The 12,638-nt window shown below is 34.4% G+C and overlaps 4 protein-coding genes across 5 annotated transcripts; 2 read left to right on the top strand and 2 right to left on the bottom strand.

The window, feature by feature from the left end:
• The first annotated feature begins 3,041 nt into the window (after positions 1-3,041).
• Positions 3,042-4,340, top strand: LOC119642701 (N(6)-adenine-specific methyltransferase METTL4). Its single transcript, XM_038041938.1, has one exon. The coding sequence runs from the start codon at positions 3,122-3,124 to the stop codon at positions 4,199-4,201; it is 1,080 nt and encodes a 359-aa protein (XP_037897866.1). The 5' UTR covers positions 3,042-3,121; the 3' UTR covers positions 4,202-4,340.
• Positions 4,341-4,349: 9 nt separating this feature from the next.
• Positions 4,350-6,359, bottom strand: LOC119642699 (T-complex protein 1 subunit gamma). The gene is made up of 4 exons (XM_038041937.1): positions 6,235-6,359; positions 6,112-6,173; positions 5,551-6,050; positions 4,350-5,496 (listed from the first exon to the last, which is right to left on the bottom strand). The coding sequence occupies exons 1-4, from the start codon at positions 6,266-6,268 to the stop codon at positions 4,455-4,457; spliced, it is 1,638 nt and encodes a 545-aa protein (XP_037897865.1). The 5' UTR covers positions 6,269-6,359; the 3' UTR covers positions 4,350-4,454.
• A 150-nt stretch (positions 6,360-6,509) lies between these two features.
• LOC119642696 (G-patch domain and KOW motifs-containing protein) lies at positions 6,510-10,272 on the top strand. Of its 2 annotated transcripts, XM_038041932.1 has the most exons (4): positions 6,510-6,744; positions 7,009-7,721; positions 8,566-8,984; positions 9,068-10,272. In XM_038041932.1, the coding sequence occupies exons 1-3, from the start codon at positions 6,605-6,607 to the stop codon at positions 8,970-8,972; spliced, it is 1,260 nt and encodes a 419-aa protein (XP_037897860.1). In that variant the 5' UTR covers positions 6,510-6,604; the 3' UTR covers positions 8,973-8,984; positions 9,068-10,272. The 2 variants fall into 2 exon arrangements, with proteins under 2 accessions (XP_037897860.1, XP_037897859.1); XM_038041931.1 differs by having other exon boundaries at positions 8,566-10,272.
• A 36-nt stretch (positions 10,273-10,308) lies between these two features.
• On the bottom strand, positions 10,309-11,618 carry LOC119642695 (ADP-ribosylation factor-like protein 6-interacting protein 1). Its single transcript, XM_038041930.1, has 3 exons — positions 11,478-11,618; positions 10,957-11,328; positions 10,309-10,884 (listed from the first exon to the last, which is right to left on the bottom strand). Exons 1-3 carry the CDS (start codon positions 11,493-11,495, stop codon positions 10,672-10,674), a joined length of 603 nt encoding a protein of 200 aa, XP_037897858.1. The 5' UTR covers positions 11,496-11,618; the 3' UTR covers positions 10,309-10,671.
• Positions 11,619-12,638: the final 1,020 nt, after the last annotated feature.

Below are 12,638 nucleotides of genomic sequence, written 5' to 3'. Positions count from 1 at the left end.
AGAATCACATTTTGTTCACCATCAAGAAAGTCACATAATCTCTGAATCTCATCACGAAAGATTTGCACATCGAGACTGGGTGGAAAGTAGCATGATACTATGAAAACATTCGGTTTCAGGTTTTGATGATGATAATCTCAAGAGCACAGTTATAGGGAATAAGTCTGAAATTGACACCTTTCTTAACTAATATACTAACACCGCCATAGCCATCATTTCGGCATTTGGTGACTACGGCATAATTCGAAACTTCAAAATAATTTTCATCTTTCAGAAAAACTTCACTTAAGATGCACAAATCAACCTTGTTTGAGTTTAAATAAAAGTCCAAAAACGATAGGTTACGTCGGACACTTTCAATATTATAGGATATCATGTTGAAACTTGAGAAACAACCTCAGCGGATTTCCACGTAGTACTGGGTGCTTGAACGGAGCAAGAAATGACACAGACAGACATTTTTTCTTCAAAATCTTTAATAAGATTATGAGGGATCGTCGGGCGGATACTTTCTTGAATCGCGAGCATTAATCTTTCAAGTTCAAGTTCAAGCAATACTTATTGAGAGTGTTGTGCTCACCTGAACCACAGGACAAGCACTTCATCGTCTCATAGTTCACATAATTCGGAGACTTCCCACTGTTAAGGAACCTGCTCTTTTTAGCTTTGCAGAATTTTGACACGTGAACGTATCTACCGCACTTAAAGCACTGATTTAAAGTGGGTACAAAATACTCAATGGGCAGATAACAATAATTAAATTTTATTGACTTAGGGAGCGCTATCTTTAGACAAAAACACTTTAGACAAAGAAATTGCACTTCAAAAAGCAATCGTACAAATTGATCTCATGATTTGGGTTAGTCGTAGCACCCAACTCAGAGGGCTTGTCGACTGCCGCTTTACGAGGCATAATTGAAACATTTGGGTTATCCGCTCCATTGGGAGATGAAAGAAGGTTATTGTCACCCATTCTCGATCTCGTGGTGCGCCCAGTGGCATTCATATAAAAATCTCCAAAACAGTCTCTGTTAGTAGTTATAAGATCAGACCCAGTATCCACAGGGACACGGGCTGATGTTGTTTTGGTTGTTATCACAGGGAACACCAAAAAAAAAAAAAAAAAAAAAGAATCACAACGAAAAAACAATAAATTTAATATATATATTGCTCTTTAATTTTTCTCTCACGAGAGATTCCTCTTCCTTCCTCCTTTTCTTCCTTTAAAATTGTTTTCTTTGGTTATTTTATTACTTTATTAAACCTCTCCTCCTTTTTACAAATATTTATATTCTTTTTTTTTTTTGCACTAACACCGGCAAAACACAAAAATGATCCAGCTGCCGTTTGCAGAGATGACGTGTTGTATCAACTGTGAATGAAATGCGAATATCTTTTCATATTTACGTCATTAATCCTTCAAGCGTCAGTCCCCATACGGTTTTGTATGTACACCAACAAATAAAAAGAAAAAAGTTAGTTATTTCACTATAAATAGATTTGTTTACTTCTTCTTATAAAATAATATGGCAAGGCAGACATATTAGGCCTTCAAGATAATAATCCGCTATTCCGTTTTATGGTTAGCAAGTCCCAGTGCGTGCAATGAGAGAGACAGGCCGCGCTACCATACTTGTTGATAAAAAAAGAAAAGTAAATTGATGTAATATAAACAAAGCGTATGGAGAAAAATTTAAAAACCGGCATGCATGTAAGGAACAAATATTTGAAAAACAATGATAAGAAAAACTTATATAAAAAAATACTACATTTTTGATTAATTAATGAAATGACATTAAAATAAGGAGCATGGAGCACTTCACTGGCGCACTAAAACAAAACAAGGGAATTGCTGTATTTATTTGGGTTCGACAAATAAATTTAAAATTGGAAATAGATTGCTTTTATTGCTTGTTTTGCATTCCTTATAATATAATATGAAGTACATACTAAAATTTTTAATCGTGTAACATAAAAAAGATTTATATTAGTACAAAATAAGCGTAAATTAGATGATTTATTTTAAAATTGGAAATTAGCTGTATTTATTTATTCTCGTACGCTTTTCTCTCTGTGTTTCATTTGTATGTATACATACAAATTTGAAATCCCATTCCGAAAAGAAGAATAACACTCCATTGTGCCTAGCGCTTATGTTTTGACTTGTAAACTGCTTCCTTCGTTAATTTGTCGAAACAAAACGAAGTCTCTCTATTGGGCGCCCATATGTTCATACCAAAACGCACGCCTCATTGCGTTTTCGCCCATACAGCCTTTTGGTATAAAAAAGTAGTAAGTCGAAATTGAGCGGGCTTTAACAAGACATCAACAAATAAGAACATTTTAGTCAGGAAAAGTCAACCATTAGGTAATCTATATCACTCCACCTAATAATGTTATTCAGTCGTTTTAGTAATAATACACCAAAAGTTACACATTTTCATGCGAGACATACTTTTATTAAAAGCCACCATATGTGGGAGTGTTCAAAAAGTGAACCCATGTGGTCCAAATTTATTAAGATTGATTTTTATGTCAATTTACCATTGCGAATTAATTTTCGTCATGAAATATTAAAAATTATACCTTTTTAAAATATCGTAGGAACGTTTATTTGTAAGAGAGAGTACTAAAAAATTGGCCTAACCGAAATAAATTTTACATACCAATTTAGAATTCCAAATATTGTTACGGAGTGAGTTTTGTCGAAAAATCTTGAAAAGTGATATTTTCTTCCCCTTTCAAAATAAGGGGTAATATCGGAAATGGTAGAGAAAGCAGACCTATCCGAACTATTTTCACAAAAATATCTCAAAAATTGCGACCTGTAGTTTGAAAACAAATTTAAATGTGCAGCCATTAGTCGGACAGGCAAGCTCGGTATAAAATAAGGTGAGTTAATCTCTTCTGCGTATTACATACGTCCGCACAAATTTAATGTACTCTCTATCATAAGTGGTATAAGATATAATTAAGAAGACGACGACGATGAAACTTTCATGCAGATAGGATAATTACCATTATTGTTTACGTGTAGAAAAACTTTAAAAAGAGTGTGATCTTTATTTTCTCCGATTTCGTGCATTATACACAGCTATAACGTTGTATTTCTTAACATAATATGAAAAAAATTAATATAGAGAACGGGACTTGTTTATTTTTTAATCATAAGCAGTTAATTGATGAGCAGTGTAAATCTGTATTAGAAGAGAATGACGTGGGTTATAGTTTAAAAGCAGAATTATTCAATTTCTCACCGCGATTATCTCTCAACAATAAAGGCTCTGATAACTTCAAAAAACAAGTCGATAAAAATAAACGATTACTCGGGAAACGTAAACCAGATTGTGCTAACAAGGGCTTGCGCGAGTTTAACCAACGCTTACTACCCTTTTTGCAACATATAAAAGCGGAAATATTTCCAAATCATCAAGAAATGGAAAATATGCCTCGTTATTGGGACATGGGCTATGAATTTCCACAATTTCATGGAGTCAATGGTACTAAGCGTTTTCAAAGTTTTTCATTCCACAATCGCGAATTTATCATACCACCTTTAAGCCGGTTTTTTAACCACGATATAAGAAATCTCAGTAGTTTACTAAAGGACTTGGATAAATATGATCTAATTGTGATGGACATGCCTTGGCGTAATAAGTATATTAGACGTTTAAAAAAAGTTAAACAATCATTGTCTTACGATATGTTAAGGAATGAGGAGTTAAAATCTATGCCTATCGAGCAGCTAACTCATTCTAAAACCTTAGTAGCTCTTTGGTGCACAAATTCGCATCAACATCAACGAATGCTCATTGAAGATTTTTTACCCAAATGGAATTTGAAGTTGGTGCATAGTTTGAAGTGGTTTAAACTAAACACTGAAGGAAATTTAATTGGTCCTTTGAAAGGGCAAGGGTTTAAGCAGCCTTATGAAACGTTATATATAGCTTGTCACAAGAACAATGATTTGGAGAGTGTGGAGAATTTACGAGAGATATCCTTTATTTTTAGCATACCTAGTATTATACACTCTCATAAACCACCTTTATATACTTGGTTGAAAGAGTATTGGCCGGGCGTAAAGGACTTGAAATGTTTGGAGATTTTTGCCAGATACTTACATCCTCACTTTACTTCGATAGGTCTGGAGGTTATAAAGTTAATGGACAAACTTTTATATAATTATGAGAAGGCACCGTGAAAATGCTGCCTATGCTTTTAAAAGAAAATTAGAAGTGCAGAAATTCAGCGTTTCTGCTGAGGACTGCCCCAAGTCCAAATTATAAATTACACAGAATAATAATAAATTAAACAGAATAATTCAATTACTTCGACTTTTATTTCTTTTACAAGTATTATAAAAATGTTCACGCGTAAATGAATGTTTTAAGCTGGTAAATATGAAAAAAATATGTGGGCATTAGTGGCAGAAACGAAATCAACTCTTTACTCTTTCAATCTTCACCCTGATTGGCAGGAGCAGCTGGTGCAACAGATTCCTTATCGCTTTTCTTCTTAGAGCCAGAGACAATATCATCGATACGTAGCAAAAGTATGGCTGTTTCTACAGCTGTTTTGTAGGTCTGCATTTTTACTGCCAAGGGTTCCCATATACCCCTGACATTCATGTCCACAATTTCGCCGGACTCACCATCTATACCCCATGCACACACACCATCACCAGAATGAGAGGCATGTTTAGCCCTTAAAGCTGTCAGTGTGCGTATGGTATTTGCTCCGCAATTTTGAGCTAAAGTGCGTGGTATAATTTCCAAAGCTCCAGCAACAGCTGTATAAGGACCTTTTAATTGCTTTCGTGTAAGCAATTGAGACACAGACATTTCAATAGCCCCGCCACCTGCAACCACGCGCGGTTCCAAAACTAAATTACGTGCCACGTGCAAGGCGTCTTGAAGATTACGTTCGGTTTCATTCAAAATATCTTTAGACGCCCCACGCAAAACTATAGTGCACGCTTTAGGATCTATGCATTGCGTTACGAAAGTAAAGTACTCATCGCCAATCTTTTTAACCTCAAATAAACCGGCACCGGTGCCTACGTCTTTTTCTGTTAATTCTTCCGTACGATTCACAATAGTGGCTCCACAAGCACGAGCTATACGTAAGTTGTCGGTTTTACGTAAACGGCGTACAGCAGTTATACCCGCCTTTAACAGAAAATGTTGAGCTAAGTCAGAAACACCCTTCTCGGTGAAGACTACGTCCGGCTTAACGGCGATAATATCAGAACAAACACGGTTCACAAATTCTTCCTCAATTTGCAACATGCGAGTAAAGTCTTGTTCGCCCACAATTTCGACACTAGTCTGGCTTTCTCCTTTCTTATATTCCAAAGCGCAATCCAGCAATACTATACGAGGATTCTCAATGTAACGTCGCATTTTTGGATGAGTCACATCTTTGTTAAGCATAACACCTCTTAAAACACAAGATTCTTCTATTGAACCGCCAGGAATTTTTTCAACTTTAGCATAACTAAAGAGGGCAACTTGTAAAAGAAAAATAAATAAAAAAGGTCAAACATCTCACCGTTTGATGTCTACTTCCAAACGACCGTTTTCATTTAAAGTGACTGTGTGCACTGCGTCGAGAGCAATCTTCACCGCCAAATCTGACCATTTACCGATGAATTTTGTACCTACGCAAGACTTTACAACCTCACCCATCTTTTCCTTGTTACCAATATCCAAAGCTACGCTTAAATCGCTTTGTAAATGCTTAATAATATCCTCCAATGCCTCGCGATAGGCTCGTATTATGACGGTAGGGTGAATTTGTTGCTGTAGGAATGGTTCTGCGGCTGCCAACATTTCACCCGCTAAGACAATAACTGAAGTAGTACCGTCTCCGACTTCCTCATCTTGAGTACGAGCGATTTCAATCATGCTTTTAGCCGCGGGATGCTGAACAGTAATTTCACGCAATATAGCGTTACCGTCGTTGGTCATAACTATTCCACCCATAGGATCCATAAGCATTTTTAGCATTGCTTGCGGCCCCAAGCAGGTGCGTATCACATCGGCTATAGCCTATGAATATTAATTAATGAAAAAGACTCCCCTATATAATGACTCATTTTAGTCCCTTTACCTTTCCGGCATTTATATTTTCCAGCTGAACTTTTCGGCCCGATTCTCTTTTGGTATTTTGGCCTAAAGTAATTAATTTTCATGAACTGAACGGGAAAAATTAGAAAATTTTTAATAAACATACTTAAAACCAATATAGATTGTGGACCTCCAAACATTTTTCACTTCTTTTTAATAATAATTTTTCAAACGACACTCAAGAAAACTCGTGCTCACACTTATATGCGTCGCTCTTTATAAAATGGCTCATTCAAATGAGGTTATGCTTACGTTAGTTGACATTTCCAGAATATTTCATTTTGCCCGAAAATGGCAACGCCTTACTATGAAAATATATCTTCTTCTATGTGTCAGCAAAGCAACAACGGATGATTTAATGAGTTGACAAACAAAAGATAGTATATGCCACACTTTCTACAAAATGTGGACTTGTCAAACAGCTGGTTGTAAAATTTGTGAAATTTTCGATTCTTTCAATTTTATTTGTTTACAAAATGGAACCAAAGAAAATATCATTTGGTTTTACTAAAGTCGATAAAAAACTGAATTTATTGCCGAAGACAAATGCTTCCAAAAGTGGAACGAAAGTGGAATTAATTAAATGCTTGGAAGACCAACAAATCAAATTGATAGAGTAAGCCTACATATACTCGCTAAACATAAACAGCTAAAAGTAAAGTAAAAACAATTGGAAAAATATATTTTGACGATAAAGCTTGATTCATTAATACAATCTAACTCAGTGAACAATATCTCGTAGCAAAACCTTTGGAAGGGTGAAAAAGTTTTATGTAAAAAACCATAATTTTCTGTCAGAAATAATACTGAAAAGCCCTAGCAATTATTATTATGCTAAATAGATTGTAATTTTAGTAATTATTTGCATTTACTTTTTTAGAAAAAAACAGAAAGAGGCGCCTTTAATTATCCCCGTAAAAGGGAATGAAATCAACATTAAGGCTTTGGCGAGTTTAAAGAGGAGAAGAGCCGTCTTGTTAGGTGAACAAGATGTAGAAGATCGTATAAATGGTGACATTAACAATAGCTTAAATCATGAAAATCACGACAAGGAAACACTTGAGCAAAGGGCTGCCCGTGAGCTCTTGGAAGGAGTTCAGGGGAACGGTTTTCAGAACATTGCTTCTAACTTAATTTTGCCTATAGTAAAATCTGAAGAATTACCTTTGGACGGGGCCAAAGTATCTACTTTGGACGATTATGAGTCAGTACCTATACAGGAATTTGGCAAAGCGATGCTTAGAGGTATGGGTTGGGTAGAACCCTTTAAACTCGTCGTAAATAAATCGATTTCAGAAGAAATACAACGGGTAAGACCTAAAGGTATGGGCTTAGGTGTGGATAAAGTCCTCAAACCCAAGCCTTTATTAATTCCACCAGAGAGCAATGAAGTGTTAGAAATAAAGCGCAATGCCTTTGTACGTATTTTGGGCGGCAAACACAAAGATCTCTATGGCCAAATAGAAGGATTTGACGATCATGCAGGTCGAATTATAGTCAAAATGGCTGTAGGCGGTCTTATTGAGGCATTTAATGAATTTTTATGTCAGCCAGTGTCGCGTAAAGAATACGCACAATATGGCAAATACATCAGTAAGTTAAAAACAGATATATTTTCTTATATCTGCCATCGAAAGAAGCATAATGTATATAGCAAAGGTCTGCGTCCGTCCCGTCCAGCCATGTTTTTTTCAATCGTTAGCATGGCCATCATTTTCTTATATTCTTTTGGCTTCAGCATCTTTGCGTTAGATCTGCAATCGAATGCAAAACATATGCTAGAATTGTCGTTATACAGCGTGTAAAAATAGGCATCGGAAACATATTTCTTGGTAATCTATAATTATGATTCGACGCTGTCATATTCTTGCGCTTGTTCATGATTTATTGATCAAATACAATGTAGGAGATTGAAATAAAAGCCTACAACGCCTATAGTTTTAATAAGTATAGCAAAAAATTTGAAATTTGGTCCGCCTTGCTAAGAAACACAAAAAAGCTTTGAATCGGAGTCTTTACCAGTTGGTAATCTTGGTAATCTATAATTTTGATTCGACGCTGTCATATTCTAGCGCTTGTTCATGATTTATTGATCAAATACAATGTAGGAGATTGAAATAAAATCCTACAACGCCTATAGTTTTAATAAGTATAGCAAAAAATTTGAAATTTGGTCCGCTTTGCTAAGAAACACAACAAAGTTTTGAATCGGAGTCTTTACCAGTTCGCCTTAAGTATATTACGACTATTTATCAGCTCCATCAGCGCTCTGCGAAACAGTACTGCTACAGGCGCAAATGCAGAATGGGTTTTAGTTTTTGTATATTGACTTTCGGTGGCAGATATACATGACTAATCATTTAAAGCAAACATTGATTTCTCATTACTTTTTTCTGTTTCACTTTTCCTTTTTTGTTTATAAAAAATAAATGTATAGATAATGCAGAATTTCAAAAATATAAGCGCACAGAAGCTGCGGTCCGGCCAGAAAAAAGGCGTGAAGGAGAATGGGTACATAACCAAGGTCGCTGGAAATCACTATCCTCTTCACAATGGCAAAGCAAACCTTCCACAACCTCTGATTCATCTAACTCTACAAAAACAGATAGCAACTCGGACTCAGCATATGAGCAACAAAATACATCTGATAGTAAACAAAAGAAGAAAAAAATTAAAAAATTAAAAAAAAAAAAAAGTAAGCATAGCAGGAATAACGAAATAGATTCTAACTCGCCGAATACGGAAAGCGAGCTTGAAGAAGAGGAAAAACGCAAAAAACATAAGAAGAAAAGCAAAAAAAGCAAAAGACATCGTGAACGTTCACGTTCCAGAGACAAACAATAAATTTTCAAATAAGTAAAAAAAATAATATATGACATACGTTGAGTCTTTTAGGACCCAATTAATTGTTTTTCTTCACTATATTTCATAAATTGTAGAAATATTCCTGAACGAGCGACAATAAGAGTGGGAGTCTTAAGCCTTAAGTTGTTGTTTCCTGTATTCTTCTCAAGCATTGTAAATATTTTCAAAGCAGATGCTGGTGGCGTCAGTTAAAGTAACCAACAAAAAGACCTATTCGAAAATTTTGCCAAATGAAGGGGAAAACAGCACGTTTAACAGAGCAAACCTATCAATTTTAAATATGCCATGACTAGTAAATTGACAACGAATTAAGATATATTTATTCATTTTGTCAAAACGATTGCGACATCCGGAAAAAAACTTTCCTATAATGTATATAGATTCTGAATCAATTTGACACTTCCCGTCTGTGTGACGCCTACGGTAAAGATTCTCTTCGTTGCACGTATTAGTTTGTCGGCTTTAAAAAATGGAAAGTTCATGCATGTAAATTGGGCCTAAAAATGCGCCGCATTTGTCAAAGGACATGGCTACAAAGCAAACTAAACTGTCTTCAAAGGCAAAATATTTTTTTTTGTGATGGTCGCTCAAATACAGCGACAGAAATTTTCATATACTTTCTATACAATGATCGAACCTACAAAAACGGAAAAGCAGTCGCGACGCTTAGTTTTTTCAATTTTTTTTTAAACGAAAGTGGTAATTATAGAAGGTTCGACTATACCCGAATATCATTTTTGTGCTGAAGGAAAGAAATTTTATTCTCAACTTAGATCCACATTCAGATAAGAAAGGCCCAACAATAGAAAAAAATATGCATAATACACATGTATATTCAGGTATTTGGCAAGACTTTTGTCGGATGTTTTTCGGTCAAATACGTTTTACCTCTTCCTAGGCAAAAAGGTCTGAACATCATGATCTTCCGACTCTCCTACATTTCTACATTAGTAGGTCTCCGCTGGCGTAAAGTCAATGAAATAAAAAAGTTGGTAGTGTTTTTATTTGAGTTATTTGCGCTTTACTGTTAAACTTACTTTAAACTTTTATGACATTTTATGATAAATTCTTAATTTCTAATGACTGAAAAGATCAAACACAATAAACGAGTTTGTGTGCTGATGCATTATTAATTTTTTTATTCATTAAAAATGCGTAACTTTTTTTCTATTTCTGAGAGCACAAAATCTAAGTCGAAGTATTTTGTACGCTCTAAAATAAATTGTTTTTTCTTTCTCCAAATTTATAAATTTTCTAGTTCATATTTTATTTCCTTTCAAAAAATCAGAATTTCAAAAATTCAAATTTTGTATAATTGTATAAAAAATCCATATAATAAAACTTAAAAATCTAAAAATCTACAAAAAATTTAACTTCTAAAACTAATAACTGCACAATTTTTTGTAACTCACAAAATAATATAGTTAAAATTCATTCCTTTTTAAATAAATCTAGAGGGTAAATTCCTTATTTTTATCTAAGATTTAAAAGTAAATGAATATGCTTTGGTCGCATTTTGTGTTGTTTAAATATGTGCACAGAAAACTCTTTAAGATGGCATTAAATTTATTATTAAATGAAAAAAAGACAAAACGTCACAGACATAGAAAGAGATTCTATGAGTATCAATTAAATCTTCTCTTACTTCTTAATAAGCAGCTTTGAAACATTCATTCACTTATTCTTGTTTTTTTGCCAATTCACGTAACTTTTCCATTTTGTTGGTTAAGCTAGAACCGAATTTATCTTTAAAATGTGTTAAAAGACCTCTATTTTGTACGCCCGGGTACATGACCACACTTATTGTCACCAAGTACATTAGTAGCATGTTGTTAAATATGGCGCCAATCCAAGCCAACGTCAACAACATACCACTCATGGCAATAACAAACTGCAGTAATTATAATCGAAATAAATAATTTAATTTATTATTTTAATATGTTTATACAAATACACAACTTACCATACACGATTTACGTTCCTTATTAATAAACAAATAATCATACCAGGCCATTATTTGTAAATTGATATTCGTTAATTCATTTACAATACGTTCAAATTGAGCCTCTTGGTCGCCACTCCAATTATCGATATTAAAAAACATACGCTTTACGGAGGGATATAGATAATCGAATAGTACACCAAATAAGCCCGTTATTGCTAACATGGTAACCACAGATAATTGCAGAACCCATAACAGCAAATAGAATGATGTGATGCCGCCAAATAGAGCAGCTGGATAATAATTCCTTTCCCAGTTTAATACACTGTCAACCAGTACAATCAGGTTACGCCATGGCTCCAAATCGTGTTTCATTTTGTTAAATGCTCGCTTCTGTAAAGTGCATATATATATATATATATATATATAAGGGTTGTAATCTTAAACATACAAAAATAAGCGGCGCTTGGAAAAATCGAATTGCTTTTCTTAGTTCTAAGGGCGTTTTTTATTATTGCAGTTTTCCTTTTTTATTAACTTACCACATCAACTTGCGACATTTCTATAATGTTTTACGTGTGATTAGAATTTTTATGTACAATTTTTCGTGGAAATTAATAAACTTGCAAAAAATGTTCGATTTTAGAATTTTTTCCAATTCTCCCTTGTTCTCAAAATCTCCGGTTAATTTGTTGTTGTATAACTTTTATTTCTCTGAGCAGCATTGCCAAGCGAAGATAAAAATTAGGGGCTAATTTGACAGGTCTGACATTTGGCTTAAAAGTAAACAGTAATCGGGAATTAAGATTGATTGCTAATGTTTGGTTATCGTAGGAGGTGGCTCTCATGCATATTTAATTTTTGTTTTTATTCGACGGCGAAACGCATTGAAAGACGTAGTAAAGAATATGTCCAAGCCATAAGTTTTATAGAGGACTCTTAAATATATAGAACAGATTAAAATACTATTTTGCTATGTATGAAATTTCACAGAGCATACGTTTAAAATAGAGTATCTCTAAAGCACAAGTTGTTTACGTAAATAAATAGAAAATAATAGGGCTTGCGACACAAATAATGCACAATAAGCACAAATAATGATAGAAAAGAAGAAGAGCATCAAATTTTTTCTTTAGAAAATGCATATTATATTAAATATTTCTGTGCTCTAATTTTTAAAATTGAAAACCTTAAAAACTTCTTATTTTGCTTTAAGAAATAATGAAAAATACCCATAATGTCCATGCAATTCCTTTGTTTTTTTCCTGTTTATTTCTTCTTTAACTCTCTTTATATCGCATCGATCATGTCCGGACTGCAGGAAGAGGAACGTTTGATTTTTACAAACGCTTCACGGAGACGAGAAATGGTTTCTCGAAATTCAGTAAAAATCTCGGCTCCTTCTGGGAGAAGTTTGCACTAATTAAGTCTAGGATTGATGAGTGTCGTTTTATTGAACACTCGTCTTCTTCCCATGCTAGCAACATTACAACTCGTAGAGTAGCGTGTGGTAGGTCACCTCTGATTCCTTTTAAATCTGATTCGTTGGTACATGTTAGCGGGCCCTCAATCTATACAATGAACGGTAACGAAAATAGTTACAAATAAGCCGGCAAGTCCTTCTAATTGAAGCTATGGCTGGAGTGTCTTCTCCCAGTGCCGTCACTCACTTTGCTCAGGCGTCATCGCCTAAAACTAATAAA

This window comes from Glossina fuscipes, unplaced genomic scaffold (genome assembly GCF_014805625.2).
Source record: "Glossina fuscipes isolate IAEA_lab_2018 unplaced genomic scaffold, Yale_Gfus_2 241, whole genome shotgun sequence".
In the NCBI taxonomy this organism is placed as follows: domain Eukaryota; kingdom Metazoa; phylum Arthropoda; class Insecta; order Diptera; family Glossinidae; genus Glossina; species Glossina fuscipes.
Note: the sequence above shows the minus strand (reverse complement) of the source record. Positions and strands in the feature narration are given on the sequence as shown.